This window comes from Podarcis liolepis (genome assembly GCF_965112155.1).
Source record: "Podarcis liolepis genome assembly, chromosome: 7".
Classification (NCBI taxonomy): domain Eukaryota; kingdom Metazoa; phylum Chordata; class Lepidosauria; order Squamata; family Lacertidae; genus Podarcis; species Podarcis liolepis.
Genome location: NC_139561.1, coordinates 20,732,512 through 20,744,903, shown reverse-complemented (window position 1 = coordinate 20,744,903; position 12,392 = coordinate 20,732,512). Strand labels below are relative to the sequence as shown.

The 12,392-nt window shown below is 45.7% G+C and overlaps 1 protein-coding gene across 4 annotated transcripts in view; it reads right to left on the bottom strand.

Annotated features, from left to right (window-relative positions):
• The window catches only part of PLEKHN1 (pleckstrin homology domain containing N1), a gene marked incomplete at its 5' end in the record, with an annotated part of 57,344 nt that overhangs the window by 16,052 nt on the left and 28,900 nt on the right, over nucleotides 1-12,392 (bottom strand). For all 4 annotated transcript variants that reach the window (XR_014528399.1, XM_083513007.1, XM_083513009.1 and 1 more), the window contains 4 exons: nucleotides 1,450-1,530; nucleotides 2,394-2,543; nucleotides 5,886-6,010; nucleotides 11,669-11,756. Coding sequence is in view for 3 of the 4 variants with exons in the window: in XM_083513007.1 (XP_083369133.1) it covers nucleotides 1,450-1,530; nucleotides 2,394-2,543; nucleotides 5,886-6,010; nucleotides 11,669-11,756 (444 nt within the window). The remainder of the gene's footprint in view (nucleotides 1-1,449; nucleotides 1,531-2,393; nucleotides 2,544-5,885; nucleotides 6,011-11,668; nucleotides 11,757-12,392) is intronic.

The following is a 12,392-nucleotide window of genomic DNA, read 5'->3' as shown; positions in this document are numbered from 1 at the left end:
ACCCAGTCACCCGGTAAGCTTTCTGGTCCTAGTACAGCCTCTCTAAATAAGCCCTGGGTTACCCAGAGCCAATTCACTGCCAGGGCCCCACTGCTGATGCTTCCACTGGTGCCCCCCCCCCTTTAGTGTGTCCTCCCCACCACCACAAATGGCCTGGCACTCTGAGAAGCACCAGGCAGTGAGATCTAGCCACTCTTAATTTCCCAGAATGCCCCTCGCCTAGCCTTGCTCTGAGGAATTGTGGGAAATTCCTGCTTCGAGCATTGCTGCCACAGCCTGGTCCATCCACCAGGGCCCACTGACAGAGGAGAGGGCCCCTGAGAGGACTTTATCCAGATCTTCCTCAGCCTTGTAGTTGGTTCTTTATGGGTGAGTAAGGATTTGAACCCCGGCCTCTCAGGTTGTAGCCTGGCACCCTAACCACTATACCACACTCGTTCCACATAGATGTAGGTATGCAGAGCAGCATTCAGCCATGCAAGCCTCCAACTGCGAGTATGAAGCGATACAGCCAGGCCAACACTGCCTCCATGAGAAGGAGGCCACAGATGGGCTTGGCCTTTGAGCCTTGAGTGAGGTCACTTCTCCAGCTTCAAAGGAACGCAAATGGAGCCACCGCCCTTCTGGATCCGAGACAGCTTAACCACAAATATTCAGAAGCCATAGCCGGCTTTCCAAGCAAGTGGACGAAAATATATTCCACGTTGGCCAACTTTACCCTCGGTCTCCCCCCCCTTTTTTTTTAAAGGAGGTGGCGGCAAAGTGTTTCCTTTGCCAAGAGCACTTACAGCCAAGGACACAAACGCTGGCTGACTTGTCAAGCAGAGGCTGATGAAGCCAGCTCACCAGACAGGAAGCACAGGCCAGGGCAGAAGAAGCAAAAGAGGTGGAGCACAGCAGCCTTCAGTTCACATTTCACCTCTGCCACAGACTCAAGTAGCTGATCTGTCCTATGGGGCCATTGGCAACGGCTCTGCCTGGATAGCCCTATAGGACAGCTGCATATTCCTGTATTGCATATTCCTCAGGGCCTCTTCCAACTCTACTATACGTCAGATCTAGAGAGTGGTATTCAACTACCGGTATGTTTAACTCAGAGCAGTTTTAGAAACAGATATGAAAGCTAGGAGCTAATGGCACTTTAAACCTAGGTTATGGGTGCAACAACTGAAAATCTAGGTGTGCTTAATAATAATAATAATAATAATAATAATAATAATAATAATAATTTATTTATATCCTGCCCTCCCCAGCTTCAGAAATACTGTTTCGAACCATATGCAGATTTAAAAGCAACAGACCGATGGACTAAAATTCACAGTACGGATTAATTAAAAGGTCTTTAAACTCAGGTTGCAGCCCTAATTACATAACACAGATGTTATATAGGCAAGATTAAATAAAGGGGGTACAGGGGTGTGTAGGGCATGGGGGGGGGGAAGCTCCTACCTTAAAGTAGAGGCCGTTGCGTTCTTCAGATACTATGACCAGGGTGGAAGGATAGAGGATCAGTAGTCGGTCATGCTGCTCCTGTTAAGAGACCAAGAAGATCAAGGTTCATATGGAGCTCAAATTGAATATTCATCTTGCCTAACTACTCGATGAAGCCAGAAGTGCAGAAGGTACCAAAAAGATACAGAATTAGGAACATTGGAAGCTGCCTTATACTGACCGTTGATCTGTTTAGCTCTATATTGTCAGCACTGGCTGGCAGTGGCTCTCCAGGGAATTTTTCCCAGCCATACCTGGAAAAGCAGGGGATTAAAACTGGGACTGTCTTTATGAAAGCTGATGCTCTACTGTGGCGCCACAACCATTCCCTTATGACAAAGGAACACAGGAAGTTGCTTTACACAGAGTCAGACCCTAGCTCTGTATTGTCTATGGTGACTGGCAGTGGCTGTCCTGGGAACTGTAGTTTGTTAAGGAAGTTCGGAACTGTAGCTCTGTGACGGGTAAATGACAGCTACCACAATTCTTTGGGGGAAGATCAAGGTTCATATGGAGCTCAAACTGAATATTCATCCTACCTAACTGTTAAAGTGGTATAAAACTTGCTCTAGATGTATGATGTGGATGTAACTCCTAAGTCTGGAGCTGACCTTAATCCTTTTTGGAGTTTCTGAAAGACCTGAGCTCCTCTGGAAAGAAAACAAACAACAGATTGGTGATACCTGAACCTGCTAGGCCAAAAGAACCCCAGCTTCTTTGCTCTTCAGTTATAATAAAATTCCTCATGTTTGTCAAGGGAAGCAGTTTGCAGGATCACACCTCCTATACCAATCAGCTGTGTCAATCACTGGAATTTACTAGCAGCAAAAAAATAAATAAGTGATGAAACTTAAATATATTCTGTGTGGCTTGGATGAAGCCTTGGTCATCAAGGGTCCTACCTGAAAGGGCAAGTGTTGCAGCTTCACTTTAGAGACGCAAAGGATATCGCCTAGAGACTCCCGCTGGGTGCCTCTCCACTCTTGCACAGCGGCATTCTGCACAGACCACCTCAGATGCTCTCTTCTGATGGAGCTCTGCTTACATTCGTTCTAAAGGGGAAGGAAGCACGACATTGAAGGACACAGAACCGTCCGCCTTGGCTCAGTGCGGAGCACAATGGGTGGCTTGCTGGCAAGACCACCATATCCATAGTATGCCATTCAGAGACTTGGCATGATTAAGTGGTATACTAATAGCTCAAATAAATAATATTTTTTAGTTTGAAAACTTGTTTATTTAAGCAATTAATATATTGCTTTATTCATGCTAAGTCTCTAAGCAGTGAACACAATTAAATAATAATGCAACAGATAAAATCAGCCCTAAAAACAGTAACTTTCCTTAAAATGCCTGCTGAGCTGGAAAAGTCTTTGTCCAGCACCTGAAGTTCAGCAAGGTGAGGGCTCTCTAACCTCAGCTGTGAGGGAGCGCCACAGATTTGGGCCCACAACACTTCTGGTGAAGTAAAAGCTGTGTGTCTGAGACATGGAGAATAGCTAACAGAGGGTCCTCGGAAGATCTCAGTGATTGGGCAGAGATATAAGGGATCAAGTGGTCCCTAAGGTATCCTGCACCCAAACCATTAAGGGTGTTGCAAATTAATGCAAGAATTTATTATAGTCAGCCAGGGCAAGCTTTTGAGAACTGGTGCTATGGGCTGGCAGTAGTTTGTCCCCAGCAACAATATGGCTGCAGCTTCTGACCAGCTGTAGCTTCTGGGCCTTACGACACTGCAGAAGTGGGGCCTTTTTGGTGGTGGCACCTGCCCTCAGGAACATGCTCGGCAGCCGCAAATAATGGTTGCTTTTAAACACCACTGGGGGGGACTCACATTTTTTGCAGCATTTCTCCAGACTGTAAAGTTTTAATGTGCCGTTCTGTTATTTATTTATTGCTTTATTGATTTTTTGTGGTAAGTATATTTTGGTGTTAAGATAAACCGCTTAAGGATCATATATGTCAAATAATATGAAATTATTAACTGATTTGTTTTTACATTTTTTATTTACTTTAAAAAATATGTGCTGCTTAACTGCAATCGTCTCTAAGCTGCATACAAGAAATACAAGGTAAAAATAAGTTAAAACGATGAAATCGGACTTCAGTTGAAATGCCTACTGGAACAGCAACAACAAAAAAAGATCTTCAGTGGGCGTCGGAAGTTCAACAGGGAGGGAGGCTGTCGGATCTCAACTAGGAGGGCCTTCTGTAAAACTGGGCCCACAATTCTGAACGCAGAGAAGCTTCTGGTATATGTGAGTTGTGCATCTGAGCTGTTTCACTATTTAAGAGATACCCAGGCAGGCATTCGAGACCAAGTGTATCTGCCATTATTACTGCATCACACCCTTTCTTTTAAAAAAAGCATATACTCCATTTTCTGATTCACTGTAGTTAGAACATTTTGGGGGGGAAACATACTTTGAGATAATGTATGGCTAGCATGCCACGGACAGTCACTACCTGCCCACTGTCGACTGACTTCCCTAAAAAGACACTCAAGGGAAATAAATAGGATCTAAAACCAGTTATCCTGGTTTCCGCTTCAAATTCTTTTGTGACAAACTGTTTGTCAATGCTTTTCAACCTGGAACGCTTCCCCCTTTATACAGCTATGGAAGCAGCAACTGCAACAACGACTGAGCTGTCCAGAGCCAGACTGGAAATAGTGAGGAATGGGGGGAAATCCCCCCCCCCAATTAACCTGCTCCTTCTCTCTTTCTCTCTCTCTCCCCAGATACTGTCCGGGAAAGGATTGCTCACCCTGGGAAACAGACCGAAAGAAGCCAGTTTCACAGCACAGAAGAGTTTTTCTGCTAAGGTATTTACAGGGGAAAAAACAAAACCATCAGGCCTCACCTGTGTTTAAGTCTTTCCTCCCTCACCACCCGCACCTCACAGCTGCTGGTTCCGGGCTAGTTTCCAGTTTGCCTTGCTAACTCATCATTTCCCACGCTGACTAAGCCTTTGTGTTTCAGGAAAAGATAAAAACCCCTCGGATCCCCACCCAGAAAAGGGCTGTGCCTGTGGCACGGGAGGCAGCGGGGCAGCAGGGGGGTAAGGGAGTTGCAAGGGGTTTCAAATCGGTTGCAGAATGAGCTGCCTTGGGTGTTGCAGACAGACATTTTCAGCACTTTGTTAGCTTTACTAGGAAGTATTTGTTTATTTATTTGATTCTGTTTTATGAATCACTTCCCATAAAATATCCCGAAGCAATGTCACAGTAAAGACACCCACAACAAACAATTAAAAGCAATTCCATATGTGGAAACAGTTTAAAAACAGTTCTCTGTGGTTGAACAATTCAATGTACACAGAAACATAAAAGCAATTCCATATATAACCACAGTAAAAAAACCCAACCATTTCATTAAAAAAAATCAATTACAAATCCAATACAGCAACTTTTTTTTTGGCCTAGTGGGCCAGATCTTTATCAGCCCCCACACAACCTGCGGCCAACTCTGATGTCCACTCTTGGGCATGGTTTGGGGAAATGCCCTTGCGAGCCAAACCGCACCCACTAGCAGACCAAGACTGGCCCACAAGCCAGAGACTCCCCACCCCTACAATACAGACTGGGAGCAGCATTGATAAGCCTGCTTCTTATTCCACTGTTCCTACAGAACATGGGCATTGTGGGGGCTAGCCCCAACTCTTTTGTGTCAGAACCCAGATCTCCTGTGGATGCTATTGACTGATGACAGAGGGATTGTAGGTGCACATAATAGATGGATGGGGTAGAAAGGCGAGAGAGAGAGAGAGAGAGAGAGAGAGAGAGAGAGAGAGAGAGATATCACTGGTCCCTCTGGTTCAGTATTGTATACACTGACTGGCAGCAGCTCTCCAGGGTTTTCAAGCAGGGGACATTCCTATCCCTACTTGGAGATGCTAGAGACTCAACCTGGGACATTCTGCATGCAAAGCAGATGCTCTGCCACAGAGCTACAGCCCTTTGTGGCTCAGGCCATGTTAGACATTGGACAAGACTTGCTTTGATTTTAATGTGTACATAAATACTGGGCCCAGAAAATTCTGCTGGCTTGGAGTGAGCCCTAACAGAAAGAACCAGAGGTCTCTCCCCCCCACACACACACAAAAATTGCATTTACATGTATAAATTAACATATGCAGACTGTATATAAATTTGTGCCAAAAGTCCTCTAAGTACCTAGCAACAAACTTACACCTAAGCAGAGATCTTGTTATTTGGGTGTGCAATTCAGCAACCCATCAATCTCATCTTGCTGTTTTGTGAGATTCTACAGTCAGATCAATGTCAGGGCAAGGGAGGAGAGGTTGGATTAGAACAGGAATTATAATCTCCGGCCGTCACTCTGATTTTTACATGTTCACCCTGCTGGCATGCAGGCCATCCCCAAAGCACTCACCTGAGCAAGGAAAGGCATGTCAAAGCTCCCTCCATTTAGATGGATCTGCTTCTCCAAGTGGTAGAGCCAGCGCTTCAACTCAGACCTGTTGGGGCAGTAGACTGTCAGGGGGTTCAGCAAGGGACCTAGAAAGGCGAAGGACACAAAGGGGGGGCATGTTAACAGGTTGAACATACAATGCAAGACACAGGCTGGATGGTCTTAAAAAACCCTTCCGAGGGAGCTTGGGGAGAAGCTAAGCTTGATGATAAGATAGTAAGATGATAAGTAACCACTTCCAGGTGGTTACTATTTCCAAGCGGGGTTCAATCACGTACAGTGGGACCTTGGGTTACATACGCTTCAGGTTACATACGCTTCAGGTTACAGACTCCGCTAACCCAGAAATAGTGCTTCAGGTTAAGAACTTTGCTTCAGGATAAGAACAGAAATCGTGCTCCGGCGGCGCGGTGGCAGCAGGAGGCCCCATTAGCTAAGGGGGTGCTTCAGGTTAAGAACAGTTTTAGGTTAAGAACGGACCTCCGGAACGAATTAAGTACTTAACCCGAGGTACCACCATACCAGAAAATTCTCTATTTTTCTTTCTTCTTTGTTGTTGTTTTTTTTATGTACTAATAACTTAAACAAAATAAATAAATAAAATTTGAAAATAAAATAATAATGATGATGATGATGAAAATTCAGGCTGCGAATTACAGCTGGTTGGGAGCCCACCCCGCAGAAAGATCAGACTTTTTACGATAAGAGAAGTGACAGAAAGTTGCAACTTGGATGGCTTTAAAAGAGGATTAGACAAATTTCATGGAGGAAAAGGCTAGCAATGGCTGCCAGCCCTGGTGGCTATGTTCTGTCTCTCTGGTGGTGGCAGCAATGCTTCTGAATATCAGTAGCTGGAAACCGCAGGAGGGGGAAGTGGTTGTTGCACTCAGGTCCTGCATTTGGGTTTCACATTGGGGCACCTGGCTGGCCACTGTGAGAACAGGATGCTGGACTTGATAACCTAAGAAGAGCCTGCCAGATTAGGCCAGTGGATCACCTAGCCCAGCATCCTTTTTCCACAGTGATCCGGCAGGCTCTTCTTATGTTCTTACAGACTGGAAAGTGTAAGGGTAACTAAGGGTAACTCTTGCTTTGCTGCAATGCTGTCTAACCTCCCCACCAGCAAATCAGAATGAGATTGCTCATTAGGTAGCCCAAGTTGTCAAGCCTCCCTGCTAACAAATCAGGATTAAGGTTCAATAATCAAGTTGTCTAGAGGCGCCCACTGAGATAATAAACTCAGGAAATTACATGGTAGAGCACTTCCTGGCTTGCACTATTACCATTACATCTGCACAAGTTGCATAACTGCAGGATCCATCACATTCCAATCTCCCTGCATACTGAGAATCAGGACCGGGCCACATTCAAAACCATACATGCAAAACACTGTGATACTGTGATACCACTTTATAAACAAGTCACGGCATATCTGCAGCTTCCTGCTGAAAGCCTGTAACATGTTCATACCACAACTTTCATACCACATTTGTTTTTAGCTGGGCACACATAACTGGTTCAAAACACAGCAAGGTTTCTTTTTAATGCTGCCTTTCAAATAGCATTTGCATGCCCTTTGAACACCTTGGTACGGTCTGCTGCATTTCCATGTTGCCCACTGTTGGTCCACACCAGCAGGTGAAAAGGGGGCCAGGATGTCTCCATATGGCTTATTTTTCCAAACTGGATGAAAACTGGTTTTGGGGAGGGAGAAACACACCAAAACACAGTATTTCTCAATAAACTATAGGGTAGATGTGGACTGTGGCTAACATGTTTGTACACAGTAAACAGGAGTATGCAGCAGCCTTTGTTGAATTATAGCCTAAGTATGCTCTTCCATGTGGCAGCAATGTGGTAGCATTGGGTAAGAATCAAATGATGTGTGGGTGATCCAGTATAAATCCACCACTAAATGCCTGGCTGGAGTTGGATCCTGTCCTCCCAGCTGCCTCTGCCTGCTGCAGCCGCTCACACACCCTTGTCCGGTCATTACGATAAGCGCCAGAGCAATATTAACCTCCCACTTCCAGTCTGACCGATGCTCAGCTACCCATCATTCATTGCCCCGCCTCTTGTTAAAACAAATACCAGGCACGCTTTGAAACGACCTGAATGGCAGTGCTTGGAGCCTTGCGATAAGCTGACACTCAGCAAGCCGTCATAACAAATCATTATCAGCAGAATGAGTACTTTGGCCTTCTGGGGAGGTTTCTGTGGCAGCGTGCTCAGCGCAAACACTGATTAATTTGGCTTTGCAATATCTTTGGGAGTCAGGGGAAAATACAATTCACTTTATGTGGTGCCAACTGGGGAATTGAAGCAGAGAGAAGTGGGGGTATGTGTCTGCTGTACTGCTGCAATGCTTTGCCTTACAAGAGTATTCTCTCGATGTATCGGCACCGGTTAGAAATGTGAGAACTTCAGCAAAATGTTGCGGCATAGAGTGTTCCCATTCAGTGTTCCAGCCCACCAACTAGTTGTGGTTTTTCCAATATACTCCATTCCATTCTCCCCCTAACAGATGCTCAGTATTCTGTGGCAACTGTACATGCTAAGCCATCACTGAGCTACTTAGGGTTTTGTTAATTTTTTAGTGGGGAGTTGTCCCGTTAGCCTTATTTTCCTTAAGCATTTTTATTATGATTTTTGTTACACTACAGCACAACACAACACTATGGAATTATACCATAACAAGGGCATGGTAAAAATAACTCCCAGTCATGGATCTGCTCTCCTTCTAGCAAGACCTGGGTTCAAATCCTCACTCAACCATTAAGCTCACTGTGTGCTCTCGGGTCAGCTGCTTTCTCACCGCCTAGCCTATTTCACAGGTTTGTTGTGAAATTTTTCCTGCTTCACCTGGAGATCATAGTTATGGAATGGTAGAGATGGAAAGGTACCATGGGGGTCATCTAGTCCAGCCCCCTGCAATGCAGGAATCTTTTTGCTCAACGTGGGGCTTGAACCCATAATCCTGAGATTAAGAAAGAGTCCCATGCTCTACTGACTGAGCTACTGCAGTCCGCTGCTCATCTTCCCAACCTACCTCAAGGCTAGCAGAATAGAACTATTCTCCTTTCATCCCTGGAACTTCTCATGTGAACTTTTCTTTTTCTGCTAGGGAAATGAGAACACCGCCCCGCACCCGCTTCATTTTCATTTTCTAACTTTCTTTTTCAAGGGAATTGCCCTTAAGGGGAGGAGGAGGAGGTATGCCTTGTGATTTTTTAGATTGCAGAGGGGAAAAGTTCACACCCTCTCGCTGAGCCCAGGGAACTGCTTATTAACACAGTGCCTGCGAAACCTCAGACTGTACCCAATTTCTCAAGCCCATTTTGCATATCGGGATGATTCCTGAATTTGGGCAAGCTGCTGCAGCCTAGTGACTCAAAACCTATGTAGGTAGTGTGCCGTCATCTCTCTACCCCTGCTCCTCCCTCCCAAAGCTCAAAAATGGATTCTTCTCCCTGCCTTAACATGTAGCAGAGTCTCTCCACGACCTGTTTGAATTTGGAAATAAGACAGAGGCTGCATACAGACCATACATTTTAAAAGCACATGACTTCCCCAAAATAATCTTGGGAAATGTAGTTTGCTAAGAGCATTGGGGAACTGTAGATCTGTGAGGGGTAAACTACAATTTGTTTATTTAAAATAATTTATATTCCACTACAGTGGTACCTCGGGTTACATACACTTCAGGTTACAGACTCTGCTAACCCAGAAATAGTGCTTCAGGTTAAGAACTTTGCTTCAGGATGAGAACAGAAATCGTGCTCCAGCGGCGCGGCGGCAGCAGGAAGCCCCATTAGCTAAAGTGGTGCTTCAGGTTAAGAACAGTCTCAGGTTAAGTACGGACCTCCGGAACGAATTAAGTACTTAACCCGAGGTACCACTGTATTCATTTAAAAATAATTATATATGAAGCCATAAAATAAAAGCTACACAAAAAAGTTAAAACTCAGAAATCAGCTAACCATTATGGAAATATGTGCACTTAACTGACTGCATAAGCCTGATGGAATAGAAAAAAAAATCAGCAGGCATTTAAATGTTGAAACAGAGGACGCCTGCTGAATATTTATTGGCAGTGTGTTTCATAATGCTGGGCTGATGACACTAAAGGCTCAATTATTTGTTGTTGTCAAATGAGCCTCACCAACTCAAGGAACAACCAATGACCTCAGTGATCAAGTTGAGATATAAGGGCTCAGGTGGTCTTTAAGGTACCCTAGACCTGAGCTACTCAGGGCTTTCTTTATTAATGCGAGGGCTTTGAACCTAGCTAGGTAGATGGATAGTCAGTGCAGTTGTTTAACAATGGTGTCTCATGTTGTCAGCCAGGTGCCCCCATCAGCAGTCTGGCTGCCACATTATGCACCAGCTTGCCTTAGTATTCTCAGTGTAGATTGACAGCAACTCTCCAAGTTTTCAGGCAAGGGGCATTCCCTGCCTACTTGGAGTTACTGGGGACTGAACCTCGGACCTTTTGCATGCAAGGCAGATGCTCTTCCACTGAGCTACGTTCCCTCCCCAAGAAGCGTGACTTCCCTTTCCCAGGGGCTCACCTGGGATTTGAACCCAGGAGCTCTTATACCCAAAGCGAGAATCATACCCCTAGACTAACAAGACTACAAGCAGATGCTATCAGGAAAGCCAAGTTATGTGGCCGTGTCAGTCAGCCAACCCTTCCTGGGACAGCAACCTGTCTGTTCAGTGGCTCCAAGGGCTTAGTCATTCCTGAATTGCAGCAACTGCTGCTCAGCTACCAAGAATGATTGTTTAAAAGCAGGAGGTAGTCAGAGAGAGAAAGAGAACCCGATAAAGATTGTGGACTCAGACAAAGGCCGATGAGTGGGTGTCTTGGCACTGCCTGCCTACGTGCTTCCAGGCCAGATGTGTTTTGGCAACAGCAGCTGGATTTCAATGCTTATGTCTTTGGAGAGGGCCAACATCTCCAAACTAAAGGCCCATCCAGACTTCCTTTTCTGCCGCATTTCTAGACACAGGCCTGCTCTGTAAAGCTCCACGTTTCGGCACTTTTATTTTTGCCCCAGTGCTGTCCTGTGAAAACCCATTCTTTGCCACTGAATCGAAGCAAATGACAGCCAGCAGAAAACCTGAATTGCCATTTGTTCCGATTCAGCATTAAAGAGTGGTTTTTCTGGAGAAAGGGGAAGGGCAAAAAAAGAGAGCAGCATTTGGGTGGACCTGTGCCTAGAAAGGACGGGGTAAAAAGGAAGTGTGAATGAGCCCTAAAATAGTAGCTGTCAATTTGTGGGGTTTAGAGGAGATATAGCATAGCTTAAAAGTAGCCGGTGGAGGTCAAAGTTAAAAGGTTGGCTAGGAACACAAGGCAGTTAGAAAGAACCTGCCGGGACCAATTCAAGGTGCTCATGTAAGTGTTTAAAGCCCAAAATGACTTAGGCCCCAGATATCAGAAATAAATCTCCTTCCCTACAGACCTTGGGCGGTAAGCTATTTTTGGTTTTGCTCATTTCAGAATTGCAAAAGTTTTGCAGCACAACCCCAAATTGCCCCGACACACACCCTTTTCAGCCCTACTGACACCAGCTATTCTGTAGGTTCCCACTTTGCACTGCAAAAGCATCTCACCACCACCACCTACTCTCTTCCCACTTAAGAAAAAGCACCTCCTCAGGAAAGCATTCATTCCATAGTCACCACAGAAAATGACGTCATACCAAAAATAGGTACGTCAAAGAGCGGCTTGCTCTCACCTGTAATTTGAAAAGCATGCATCTCCTGTTGGGCGCCCTTTGGGTTTTCAAGCTCGTTCAGCTGAATTTCTCTGAGAGGCACCAAGCCCTGTGAAAAGAGAATGCAACAATCTTATATCTGCCAACCCAACTGTGTTTGCCAAAACTCCCCTTTTAAATCCAGAAGTGTATCAGAATGGATTCAGGCTTTGGTTGGATGGTGCTTTGTATGCCTCCTTCCAGCAACTCCTGCAGCACAAGCTGGTGCTAAACATATTGCTCTGCTTTCCTTTGGACCACCAACAGTGAGACCGAGAGGGGGGGTCTTGTTGTCTGGGCAGCCCAAGGCCTCCATACACACTGCCCAGGCTTGCCCCCCCCCCCCCGGAGAGGGCACTTCAGTGCTTCTGATGCAGCAGTTTGACCTCACCCCGAGAGGTGTACTCCATTGTCTCTCGAAACAGATGGGTGCCAACAACAACAACTTCCAACAAAGCATCCTGGCAATTGCAGCATGTTAAGGGTGCTGAGGGTGGTGCTGTGGGTTAAACCACAGAACCTAGGACTTGCCGATCAGAAGGTCGGCGGTTCGAATCCCCGCGGTGGGGTGAGCTCCCGTTGCTTGGTCCCTGCTCCTGCCAACCTAGCAGTTCGAAAGCACATCAAAGTGCAAGTAGATAAATAGGTACCACTCCGGCGGGAAGGTAAACAGCGTTTCCATGTGCTGCTCTGGTTCGCCAGAAGC